Genomic DNA, 13,186 nt, shown 5'->3' with positions numbered 1-13,186 from the left:
ATTGATCGATCCCAGCCTCCCTTTTCCTCCTTTCCTCCCCCTAAACCCTTTTCAATATTTAGTAATCACTATTCTACTTTCAGGGCCTTACCTGAATTTTGAGTTAAAAAAAAGGATAATTGAGGTTTCTTTTACTTTGTTTTTCTTTTCTTCTTCTTCTTTTTTTTTTTTTTGGCAGCATTAGGGGTTGAACCCAGGGATGCTCTACCACTAGGTACAGTAATCCCTAGCCCTCCCATTTTTAAAATTAAAAAAATTTTCCCCATCCCCATTGCCCCACCTCTCCCCTTAGTCCCCTCTGCATAATCCAAAGTTCCTTCATTCTTCCCTGCCCACTCCGCACTAAGGATCAGCATCCACTTATCAGAGAAAACATTTGGCTTTTTTTGGGATTGGCTTATTTCACTTAGCATGATATTCTCCAGTTTCATCCATTTGCCTGCAAATGCCGTCATTTCATTCTTCCTTAAGGGTGAATAATATTCCATTGTGAACACAACTTTAAATAAGCTTAATTCTAGCCTACTATGGAGCCATCCCAACATGGAGAAGGATGAGAGGCAGAGCCTTAACTCAGGCCAGGCTGGCCTCTTGACTAATCTTAAAAATTGTTTGGTTTCTGAATCTGATCTTTACGCCTTTAAAAAATATCATTCTACAAAGTTCTCACTTATTAATTCCTGAGTCCATCTGCATATCAGTTAACATGAATACAACATTGCCTCTGAAACAAAGAGGCTAAGAGAGCTCTTAACTTCCCTTTTGCAGAAGAGGTGACAGGATGTTTTCGTAGTCCATGTTGTCAACCTTTGAACAAATCAGGCTCTCCTTATTACCTTCCAAAAATACTATAAAGTTCCCAGCCCAGTGTAAAAAGTAACACAAAATTTTATGTATAACTCATTAGCAACAGGTTTCCTTTATCCAGTTATAAAACATTAAATGACAAATACCAACCAAATTTGTTATTTCTTTGTAAATCTGAAGGAGACTATTGCTACAGACAATTTTAGTTTGGAGAACATGGACCTGGTAAAATGCTCTCCTATGCTTTACATTTAACCAAGTTTAACTTTTAATAAAATTTAGGATCCACAATGTGTGGTAACAATAATCACAGGTCTGCATGGGTTAGCAGTAGTAGCAAAAATCAAAGGATAGCCTTAAATCTCTTAAACATTTAGGAAACAGTGTTAATGATGAGAAATTGACTTTGTCAAAGCAAACAGATATTAGACAGGTCTTCAAATGGCAGTGTGACCCTTCTGTGTCAGATACAATGTATAAAAGAGAGCACTTATTGGTTACTTTGCTGGTAAACTTACATGAACTTTCATTTTATAACATAAAATGAAACATTATTCATTTATATGAATATAAATGATACTCATTTCATTACCAACACTTAGACAAGTCTCATGCAAACATAGTTCTCAGATGTATGCATATATCTAGTCATATATTTAGGGTGTCAACTATATTGTTATAACCTAAAATAACAGTCGTTTATTTAATCAGTTACAGCATAATGATTTAAAAGACTAAAGCGGGTACAAATTCTAATTCCTTTAAGACTTAGTTTCCCTAAGTAATAAAATCTAACAGATACAAGAAAATTATCTTGATAGATAAGAGCAGATCAGACTTTGCCTCATATCAGTTTGAGACTTAACCTTCCACAAATTCTTCAATGTAACTTAGACATTCACAACTTGTTCACATCCTTAGGTTTGTCCTGTCCTTCATTTTGGACTTTAGCATAAGAATATTACTTTACCAGACAAAATACTTTCTTATCCAGAAACATATCTTTTACCCTCTAATTTTTCATACTAAAATATATTTCCATACACTAACTTTCTTATATCTCTTTTTTTAGTTTCAGACCCTTTCTTAAATTCATATTCTGAAACAATCTTTATTCATGTTATCTGTGCATTAATTTACCCAATAAACTACATCCCAGGAGAGGGTTGGACAACCATCTACAAAAATTGCCTTAATATTTTTTCTCCCAGGTGACATTCAGAGGGTCGAAGCATAGGATATTGAGTCTGGCCTGTCTCCCTCATTATTCACAATGACATCAACTTTAAGTGATGCCAGCTGTATCCAGAGGCTGCTTTGGGGCTTTATCTTAACCAGGCACACTGATATTCAATGCAGGAGGCCCTTTCCATCCTTTTTTTGAGGCTTCCTCGAAGAGCCCTTTGCAGAGGCTGCCACCCAAACACGGGTCGGCCTTAGTTTCTGTTTGTTCTTTCCTGGGTGCGGTTGTTACCTGCCAGTCTCCCGTGCATTTCTTTTGATGGAATATGTTACAGTAAGAATTGCTCTGCCCCAGTGATGGACAGATATCCCCTGGCCAAAAGGGGCGTCCCGTCAGGTCTTAAAAGGGGAGAACTATTCCTGTCCCCAGGTTATAAATTAACAGTGCTGGAACTTCCTGCCACATCCTTTGTGACCAGCAGCCTCCACCCGCACCACGGCCCTGGAAGGCAGGCCAGAGACTAGGTTCTCTTTGGCCATTTTTCTCCAGCCCAGGCAGCTTTTCTGGGATCCCCCCCCCCCCCATCGCCAAGGCCAGGGCTGGTGTCATCAGGATGATCTGGGACTGCCTGGGGCCAGGCTGAGAAACAGCGCTGGGAGTGCCAACATTGGGTTTAAAGGATTTAAATCTTTTTTTTTTTTTTTTTTTTTTTTTTTTTTTACCCTTTCTTCTGGTGTCCTGCTATCATCGCATATCAGAGGAAGTACTTTTGGTATCTTCAACTTAGTTCCTCACTATTCAGACTCCTTATCATGCAACTGCATAAATGCCTGTACATACAGAATTTCTTCCATATACTTTACTCTGACAGACCAACTCCAACTACAAGATTGGGCCAGATTGTGTTACAGCGAACATCTCTCTCTTAGACAGGCTTATACCTATCAGTGGCCAATTTAGCCAAGATTTCTTGGGAGACTGCAGGTAAGATCAGTGCAGCATGGCCCATATCTTAAAGGGCCAGTAACATGCAAAAACACAGAGCCAGACAAAAGAGGATTATCAAAACCATGACTGACAGACGGGAACCTTTAAAACAGGCAGACCTGCACATACGAATTTCTTCCACTTTATCTCTGACAGACCAACTCCAATTGCAAGATTGCACAAAATAGAAACAAACAACCAGAAAGGATCTCCAAAACCATGCCTGACAGTCAGGAACATTTAAAACAGACAGACCAGCCAAGATCTTTCCCAAAAGACTCTCTATAGGATCAACACAGTGTCGCCCATGTCTTAAATGTGGCAGTAACAGATTCACACACAACCAGAAGGACTTCCTGAATCCAAGGTCAACAAACAACAAACAGACCAAAAGGGAGTAAATATCCCTAGTTTCTCAAGTCTGCTAACCATGACTGCTATACCAGTGGCACCATGGATGTCCCCACAAAGAGGAACCAGATGTGTGAAATCAAGGATCTTGGTGCGCACACTGGGGGACTTACCAGATGGCCAAGGGTTTTGCGACTTAACTGAGTTCAGTTTCCTTTATCTCAAAGTGGGCCAAGATGGAGCAACCTTTCAGGGAGAGAAGGTGGGAGTTCCTCAAAGCAAAAGGGGCTCTGGCAGCTGCCGGGATGGCCCCTCCGTCCCTCCCTCTACTCACCAGCTCCTCTGGTGCGACCCGAGGCAAACTCACCTGTCTCCTAACTCCTGCAGTTGGCTGTCAACAAGTTCGCCAGCACCATGAATCCTCAGCATGGGAGTGGAGTTCCTTGGAGACCCAGGCCTGCCCAAGAAAGCTGGAAGGGGGACTGCTCTTGGGTCCCATCTGGGTTGCCAGATTTGTTATTGAAAGCTCAGTCCTTGTCCTCAATGCCAATCCAATAACAAGGACACGGTTTTGAGAAAAAGGAAAAAAGATTTCTTACATTGCTAGCAAAGGAGAAGCACAGGGGGAACAGGGGGCTTTTAAAGAGGTGACTCAAAGGCTGCGTTCCACGTATTCTCTGTTGGGAGTTGTTAATTTGGGAGATGGTAATTTCTGAGATCTTCTGGTGCCATCCCCAGAGTCTGGATTACTTCTTTCCTATGGTGGGTGTGTGCCCAGGGACAGATAGCTCTGCCTAGGATGGGGAAGAAAGGTAATCCTGTTTCCCCTCAGATTAGGAAGGAAGAGATTAAGATTAGAAAGGGAAAAAGGAGAGAGAGGAAGAGAAAGAAAACATGTCCTTTTAAAAGTAAGTCAGTGGCAGAACGGGAAGGGCTAATTCAAAGCATAAAGTGAACTACTGCTACATGATCCTGTGGGTCATGACAATTAAAACTGCTACGAATGCTTCCTCTCGATTTCTTTACTTAGCTCCTTGTGGACTGTCACAGCACGCTGTTTGTGGTCTCACCTCATGTGGCCACTCTGAGTCACCTGCTCTAGGGAGTTGAGGAATGGAAATCATAGGCCTGAGTCCTGGAAACCATATGCCAGATGGCATGTGTGCATTTGTGGGTGCACAGAGGGAGGTTCCTTTGTCTCAGCAGCAGCATCGGATTTTTCAGAAAGGTCTGTGTTACCAAAAGTGAGGAACCATTGCTTTAGAAAGGTGGGTTCTGAAGCGTTAGGAGAGCTTGAGCAGGCACGGTCCATCCTGACAGGAAGATAAGTAGGCATCTGAGGTATGGAAGTAGACAGTCCCCTAGGATAACGTTGCATGTCTACACGTGTGTGTGTGTTTGTGTATGTATGTGTATATGTGTTGCATCTGTGTGTGTATGTACACATATTTTTTTCTTCCAGCCTGAGTATTACCTAAACTTGTACCTTTGGAGATTCATTTGTTGGTCTTTGTTGGAAGACCATTTTCTTTTATTTAAAAAATAATTTTTTTTTTTTAAAATATGGGGTGCTGAGGATTGAACCCAGTGCCTTGCACGTGCTAGGCAAGCTCAACCCCAGCCCCGACCATCTTCTGTTAACATAAGTATCCCCCTGCCTGTTCAGGTCAACCTGTGAGGCTCTTGACATGAAGTCAGTTAACAGATGTTCTAGGCGGTTTTAACTCAGGTACTCCATTTGTATCTTGAAGTTTTCCTGGAAAACACTGGGAAAGCAAAGCTATTGCTTTGTCCCTCTCAAAAATGTACCCCTTGTCTGTGGACTCCCAGGTCCCAGGCCTCAGGCCAGTTGCAAGATCCTCAACTAAGATGGCATAGTCACTCATTCCCACCCTTGTGTGTTCCAGGGACTGGCTGTAATGCCTGCTATATGGAGGAAATGAAGAACGTGGAGATGCTGGAGGGGAACGAAGGGCGGATGTGTATCAACATGGAGTGGGGTGCCTTTGGGGACAACGGGTGTCTGGATGATATTAGGACAGACTATGACAGATTGGTGGATGAATACTCTCTAAATGCTGGGAAACAAAGGTAACTGCTAGGTGGAGGTGGTACTGAGGGTTGGGGTGGAGAGTGTTCCACTACATTCTGCAGTGGAAGAGGTTTCTAATAGAAATGAGGTCTGGACAGAAGCTTGGCTCCTGGACCCTTTGATGATCCTGACCTTGACTTTTGGCCTAAGGACAGCAGAGAACCTGGGAGGATGAGCCTCTGACAGTACAAGATGGCCCCAGAATATGCCAAGAGGACAAGTGACAGTGAACACACCTCATGACCTTTATTGGCCTGGAAGAGCTTGGCTTTCCCCTTGCTCTACGTTTCTCCCCCGTCAGAAGAATATATGGGGGAGCAATGGGTCAGGGTTGAGGCCCAGGCCCTTCCCCAGGTCTTCTGTCTAGAACCCCACAAGCCTCTATCGCCACCTAGTGGCCACTTGGAGCCTTGCAGTTCCAGTTTCTGGCAGGGGCCTCTTGGAAGTGAGGTGAATGACCGGCCCTTTGTCTCGAGACCCCAAGAATCAGCCTGTCAAGTTTGTATACCCAGGAACAGAAAGAAGGTCTGAATAGCACCTCCTAACATAAGTTGGTCCCCTCTCTCAAGGTTTTGCCTTTTCTGGATACTGCCTGTGTGTTGTTATTTACTTAGTGTTTGTATGTTTCCGGCCAGTACTGGGGATTGAATCCAGGAGCACTCTACCACTGAGCTACATCCCCAGTCCTTTTAATTTAATTTATTTATTTATTGGATTTTGAGACAGGAACTCACTAAGTTGCCCAAGCTGGCCTTGAGCTTGTAGTTCTCCTGCCTCAGCCTCCCAAGTAGCTGGAACTACAAGTGTGCACTACCACACCTGACTTGTGTAGAGTTTTTTAAAAATCAGCTTATATTCTTAAATTTAACGATCAAGGAGAAAAAGGTAAAACCAATATTACCATAAGTAGATGCTAATCATGGGATGAATGTAGTGAAGATAACTAGTGTAGCTAAAGGCTCTAAACCAAAACCACTTTTGTTGGAAAGGAGACCAGCAAGTGTTAGCAGGACCCAAAGACATTTCAGCAGTAAACTGAGATTGTCCCCTTGATGCAATAAGAAGGGCTGGCTAGGAACAGTGATGATACCCACACTCTGTGACATTCTCTGCTGTTCCGCATCTTTTCTGTGGACCACATGAAATCTTCCCAAGTATTCTGGAGTATCCAGATTCTCAGCTTGGGGAACCTGGGCCTGGGTGTTTGCCACGGAAACTTTTAAATCTCTTGTCATTTCTTGAGGTCCTTGAACCTGGAAAGGGCAGGAAGTTACAAGTCCCAAGAACAGGTTGATCTCAAGTGTTGTGATCACTCAAATCTCCCACCTGTGTGGCTTATCACGCTGCTGCGTGCTGCCCAGCACTCTGGGTATTTGCAAAACCTTCAAAAAAGCAGGGCGTAGTGATGCACACCTATAAACCTAGTGGCATGGGAGGCTGAGGCAGGAGGATTGTGAGTTCAAAGCCAGCCTCAGCAACTTAGTGAGGTGCTAAGCAACTCAGAGAGACCCTGTCTCTTAAAAAAAAAAAAAAAGGCTGGGGACGTGGCTCAGTGGATAAGTGCCCTGGAGTTCAATCCCCAGTACCAAAAAAACCAAACCAAAACAAAAAAAAACCTGAGGAATCTTCCCTCCATGACCCTCGTGTCTCTTAAAGGCCCAGCTCAGTCATGCGCTGATTGTGCAGCTTTGTGCTGAGCACCTAGCTGAGGGCCTTACATGGTGCCAGGCTGTAACTCAGAGCTGAGCAAGATGCACACTCCCTGTCCTCCTGAGCCTGTCAATCCCTGTGGCAATGACGCAGGGCGGTGGCCTGTGTCACTGTTGAGAAGGAAAAGGGCAAGGTGCGAGGAAGGCTGGAAAGAAAGGTAGAGCCAGTCGGGGGGCAAGGCAGCCTGCCCCAGGACTTGGCACTCGCTGAGGTTCATCCAGGCCACGGCAGGCTGTCAGCAGGGGGCATGCACTCAGCAGCGAGGCATGAATGCTGTGGGTGGTGTCTGACATGGAGAGGGTGGAGGTCCCTGGTCCTTCCTGGTCTTTGCCTCTGCTGGGGAGCACAGGGCAGGTGTGTGACCCGGAAGGACTGTGAGGGCAGGGGGCCTCTTGGGAACGACGCCATAGCCCCTTCCTCCTATGGCAGGTATGAGAAGATGATTAGTGGTATGTACCTGGGGGAAATTGTCCGCAACATCTTGATCGACTTCACCAAGAAGGGATTCCTCTTCCGAGGGCAGATCTCTGAGCCGCTGAAGACCAGGGGCATCTTTGAGACCAAATATCTCTCTCAGATTGAGAGGTGAGTGGGGATGGTTTTCTGCCTCCGTTTTGGTGTGATTAAGTGACTCCATTTCTCCCAGCCTCTGTTTCCTCGTCTTTAAAATGGGAGTAGTCATACACACAGTGGTTGGTTGAGGACTAAATGATGTAAGTCTGGAAAATATCTGTCACAGAGTGAGTCCTTTAAAAAGACTGGCTGGTCTTATCATCATCGTCATCCTCACTGTCATCATTGTCCTGTTTACTACAAATAAGACAAGTATACCAGGAGGAGAAAAAAGTTTTGGAACATAGCAGGTAGTCATGGCTAATAAACAGGGGAAAGTCATCCTCCTCAGTAGAGAAGACTGCAAAGTAAACCTGTTTGGCAATGGTTTTCTTAAGAAATGGTCAAAAGTTTTAAAAGTGCTCTTTGCTTCTGAGGACCCCTGTGGCCAAATACCGTACTAGCTAGGGAGTGAGTTAACACTCCCTGAAAGGCCTTCAGCAGTGGGTGCCAAAAGCCCTTTGACCCACAAATATATCCTAAGGCAAAAAAAATCAGAGTCACACACAAGGGTTTTTTGGTTTGTTTGTTTTTTTAATATGTTTTAGTTGTCAACAGATCTTTTATTTATTTATACGCGGTACTGAGGTTCGAACCCAAGGCTTCACACATGCCAGGCAACTGTTCCACCGCTGAGCCACAACCCCAGTCCCCACACAAGGTTTATAAGCAAGAAGTTGCATCAAAATGTCATTATATAATTGCAGTCAGTTGCAAATAGCTTTCTCCAGACTGGCACAGTTTGAGGGCTCACTTGCAGTGGAACTCTTTGGCAACCACTTCCAAACCTGTCCTCAGATAGGACTGAGGACTGTGGGAAGATGCTCAGCTGTATCACATGGAAAAAAAAAGTCAGAAAAGCATGTATAAAGGGCAGTCCTGTTCTGCACATCATCAGAGCAACATCATGGTGCGATGACATCTGGGAAACACATGGCAGAGAAACGTGTCACGATGTCAACAGCATTTTCCTGGGTGCTGAGGTTGCAGATGGTTTTAATTTTCCATTTTTATTTGTCTAGACTTGCCCAATTTTCTATAATTTAACGTGCAATACCTTGGGGTTCATATAACAAATTTTATTTTAAAGGGGAAAATCCCCACAGTGATGTTCAGGGATAAGTGCAGTGACCTGGGGCCAGTCCCTGGACTCGGTGCCCACCCTGGGCCCTGCTTCATCCAGCCCCCGGGCTTCTTTGTTCACCGCAGTGACCGGTTAGCGCTGCTCCAGGTCCGGGCCATCCTCCAGCAGCTGGGTCTGAACAGCACGTGTGACGACAGTATCCTGGTCAAGACCGTGTGCGGGGTGGTGTCCAAGAGGGCTGCGCAGCTGTGCGGTGCCGGCATGGCGGCTGTGGTGGACAAGATCCGAGAGAACAGAGGGCTGGACCATCTGAACGTGACGGTGGGCGTGGACGGGACGCTCTACAAGCTCCATCCTCAGTGAGTGGGCTTCCGGGTGGGGCTGGGCAGAGCTTGCTGGGTGGCCAGTTCCCCGGAGCGTTATGGAGTTTCAGGGTGGGGGTCCCTTCTGGAAAGTCCTCATTGGGCACGGCTGCCTGGGACTGAGAGTGTGGGGACAGGACAGGGGTTGGGGCCAGATGATGAGCAGCTCTAGAATCTGGTCCTTGGGAAGTGAAGAAGGGCTTCACTTGAGCAGCACTCATGCAGTGGCGTGGCGTGGCGTGGCGTGGCAGGACCCTCTCCCTGCCTCTCCTGGGCTCCACTGAGGTACAGGTGGGGTGCACTTGCCCATTCCACCTGGCCAGGGGCAACCAGCTGGGAGGCTGTGCTTGGTAAGTTCGGAGAGGACATTTGGGAAGGGAGAGAAGGGCCCATTGTCTTGTTCTGCAAAATCAAACTTGGAAGGGCAGGGGCAGTGCTGGCCTGGGCTCTGGGGCAGGGAGTGGCCTACTATGGGTAAAGTGTCTGACATCCTTACCAGTGAAGGACACGTGACCCCATCTGCTCTTTGATCCACTGTACGTTCCAAAACCTGGCTCTTAGGAGCAGAGTGACGGTGCCTACACTGGGGGTGCTTTGATCATGAACATAGTGCTGCTACTCCTTTCTCTGGGACTGTAGGCAAACTGGGCCATAGGTCACCCTACTTAAAAACAACCTCACCCAACTCCACAGAGATATTACCAGCTTGCCTCCGGCCTCAGGTCTTGCTTTGTCCTCACCTATCTCTCCACCTCTCAGCTGCCCTCGCAGGGCAGCACAGGCAGTGCCTGGGCTTGCAGCCGTGTCCTCTCGGATTGGACCTTGGCTCTGTCTTTCAGAAGCCATGCTGCATTGCTTATCCTTGGACAGCTCTCCTCTCAGTCCTGTCGTCTCATGGCACAGTAGCCATGGGCAGGACTAGAAGTTACGTCTGTGAAGTATGGGGCACCCAGTAGGTACTCAATAAATGGGAGTTCCTCTAAGAACCCCGTTGTCCCAGACATATCAGCCTGGCCTGTCTTTCATGTTTAGCATAACATGCAAATGCCTGGAGTCACCTCGCTTACAGCCTGTCCCTTCCTGGGGTGCTGCCTATCTTGGCTACGGTTGCTGGGCGGATGGCTGCCGGGGATGGGTCACGTTTGTTCCCAGGTAGCCTCCTGAGTTAACCCAGCACCTGACCAGCACAGGCTTGCCTCAGTGGTCCCTGCCAGATCCCAATGTACTTTTTTAGTTTTCAGGTTCCCCAGGAGCCCCAGGCTCCGGGATGGGGATGTCTGAATGTGTTCCTCATGCTCTTGGCCTCATAAACCGTTCAGAGCAGCAGGTTGGGGGATTCTCAGCTGCACCTCCTTCTGGAAGTTGTGCTAACAGGATTGGCTGCTCCTCCGCCTTTCTACTCTAAGCAGCCCCATCCACCTTATTTCGGGGTGCTTTCCTGATTTCAGGTGGACCAGTGTCTCTTCCGCTTATCTTTTCCTTTTTTTTTTTTTTTTTTTTTTTTGTGTCTGTTCCAGCTTCTCCAGAATCATGTACCAAACCGTGAAGGAACTGTCACCAAAGTGTAACGTGTCCTTCCTCCTGTCCGAAGATGGCAGCGGCAAGGGGGCCGCTCTTATCACGGCCGTGGGCGTGAGGCTGCGGGGAGAGATGAGCTGCTAAGAGCACAGGACCCCAGCCCGGCGCCTTCGGCACGTCTCTCAAAGCGACGACCCCCGTTCCTCTCGGCCCGCCTGCTGGGAGCCCTCAGCGCCAGAGCCCGCCACCCCGCGGCGGGGAGGAAGCAGTCCAACTAAGGCGTGTCTGTAGGGAACGACCTAGAGCGTGTGCTGTCCATGGTCTCTCCCGGCCCCCGCCCCGCCATCTGCATGATCTGATCTCCACCCGGTCGCGCGTCCCCGCGTCTGCAGCGTAGCCGCATCCCTCCTCCCGCAGGCGCCCCCGGCGGAGCTGGCCATGGGCTCGGATGAAAAGCCACACCCTCCGACAGGCCCGTGGCCTCCGAAGCCCGTCCCTGGGGTCGCCTGCCCTGCGTGAAGTGTACTATCACCAGCAGACACTGCCGGACGCTGCCCCTGCCCGGGGCCCAGCCCGAAGGGCGAGCGCGGACGCGGCGCTACCGCTTGCTCCCGTCCCAGCCCCACCGCGGCGGCCTGGCCTCCCAGCGGCGTGTGTCCATGCCACTTGACGTGTGTCCACGGAACCGGTCCTAACCACATTGTGACAGTCTTGCGTTCTGTTGATCTCGTGGGGGGAGGTGGGCAGTCCCGTGGGAAAGTGTCTTGTCTCCATTTGGGTCAAAGGAACCAACCCGCAAGCCGCGCATCCCTGGAGTTTCCCATCGCTTTTGTGAGCCATGTTGTATGACCTAGTAAACTTTGTACCAATTCAAAAGCCGAGTGGTGCCTGGTGGCTGGGGGAGGGAGGAGGGTGTGGCAGAAGCCACATGCGGGGACTTTTGTGACTTTCTGGGTTGGGGAGAGTCTAAAATAAAGAGTACGGTCATCAGCGCCTCGCCTTGGTTTGGCATGAGGACTTCTGTAACGTCCCTGCAAAGATCACAGAAGCAGCCTCTCCCTGGTCTCCAACATCTGCTCTGCCTGGGCCTCAAATCCCAGCATCCTGTGGCCCTTCCCCAGGGCTGGAGATGGGAAAGGACTCTGCTCTCCTGCAACCCGCCCCTCACACTTGTTAGAACACAGGAAAGGGGGACCTTGGCCTCCAGAGACGGTTGGGTGTGATGAGAGGACTGTCCTTCCCCATCCCCTGCAGGTCCTGCACCACCTGCTCTGCCAGCTCAAGATGGCTGATGAACTGTGCCCCCGCTCCCACACACCTGGAGCCTGGAGGCAGCCAGGGAGGCAGAGTCGTTGCATGCCCTCCTTCCCAGGTCCCATCTGTAGGAAATGAGCCCTTTTCTGACTCTCTACCCCCACCTTGGCCTCAGGAGGTCGCTGGGGCTCCTTCCCGCAGCCCTTTGGTGGATTTCACACCAGAGCATCCAGGGCACCATCGTGGCCCATCCACGACCACAGGTCCGAGGGGCTGCCCAGGACCGACTGCATGCCCACTCAGTTTGGCGAGATCAGAGTCCCTCTATTTGGGGCACAAAGGTGCCAGTGTCTGTCTGCCACAGTGGTCTCTGTGGAGCACACAAATGACCTCGACTTTGGGTGTACATTGCAGTGTGACATGGCTCCTCCTGAGGGCCACTGGGGTGTGGAGGGTGAGTCGTCAAGTGGGAGAGGTGCACCTGGACTGGGCCAGGCCTGGAGCATTGCGACAGTTGGTGTCTCTGCTGCAGAAGTGATATTGGAGCTGCACCGCTGACCTGCAGGTGGTGCTCTTGAGAAGTGGAGGGTGTGATAATGATCACAATCAGAGCTGGCTTTCACTGGGCGCTGATCCTATGTGTGGCCTGCTGGTTTGTAGGCATCACTTTCACTGACCTCACAACATCCCTGGCAGGTACTTATGCCACTGAGCAGAGGAAGAGACTGAGGGTCAGAGTGACTTGCCCAAAGCAACTCAACTCAGGTTCCTTTTGACTTAACCACCTTCTACTCTGGGCTGTGTCTGAGTTCCTTGGGTCTGAGGCAGAGAAGCAAGCCCTGGATCCACTTAGAGCTAATGGCTTTGCAAAACAAGAAGCTTCTTCCTTGTGCCTATAGCCTAGTAACAAATCAGTGCCGTGGCTGTGTGCCACCCGCAGATGTATTTTGTTTCTTTACCCAAAGTTTATAAACATTTGTGTGAGCCAAATTTAACACGTCTACAAGTTTCACATGCAAATTTGAATTTCCAGCTTTTCTTGAAAGATGTGTCCACAGTGGGCTCCCATGACATCAGCACGTGACAGCAGTTGTCCAGAGCCAAGCAGCTGCCATCCCTTTTGGATGCGTGTCCCCTGTGGTTGTCACAGTCCTCTGACTCGGGCTGCTAGTCAGTCGCCTTTTATCCTCACGTTGCAGGTTTTCTTGTATGCTGGATTCGATTTG

General features: G+C 48.6%; 1 protein-coding gene across 1 annotated transcript in view; it reads left to right on the top strand.

Annotated features, from left to right (window-relative positions):
- Positions 1 to 11,697, top strand: part of HK1 (hexokinase 1) — a 74,201-nt gene extending 62,504 nt beyond the window's left edge. The window contains exons 15-18 of the mRNA XM_079135775.1: positions 5,236 to 5,419; positions 7,560 to 7,715; positions 8,952 to 9,185; positions 10,706 to 11,697. Coding sequence (XP_078991901.1) covers positions 5,236 to 5,419; positions 7,560 to 7,715; positions 8,952 to 9,185; positions 10,706 to 10,850 — 719 coding nt within the window. The 3' untranslated portion in view covers positions 10,851 to 11,697. The remainder of the gene's footprint in view (positions 1 to 5,235; positions 5,420 to 7,559; positions 7,716 to 8,951; positions 9,186 to 10,705) is intronic.
- The last annotated feature ends 1,489 nt before the right edge of the window (positions 11,698 to 13,186 follow it).

Source organism: Sciurus vulgaris (genome assembly GCF_902686455.1).
Source record: "Sciurus vulgaris genome assembly, chromosome: 4".
NCBI lineage: Eukaryota > Metazoa > Chordata > Mammalia > Rodentia > Sciuridae > Sciurus > Sciurus vulgaris.
Note: the sequence above shows the minus strand (reverse complement) of the source record. Positions and strands in the feature narration are given on the sequence as shown.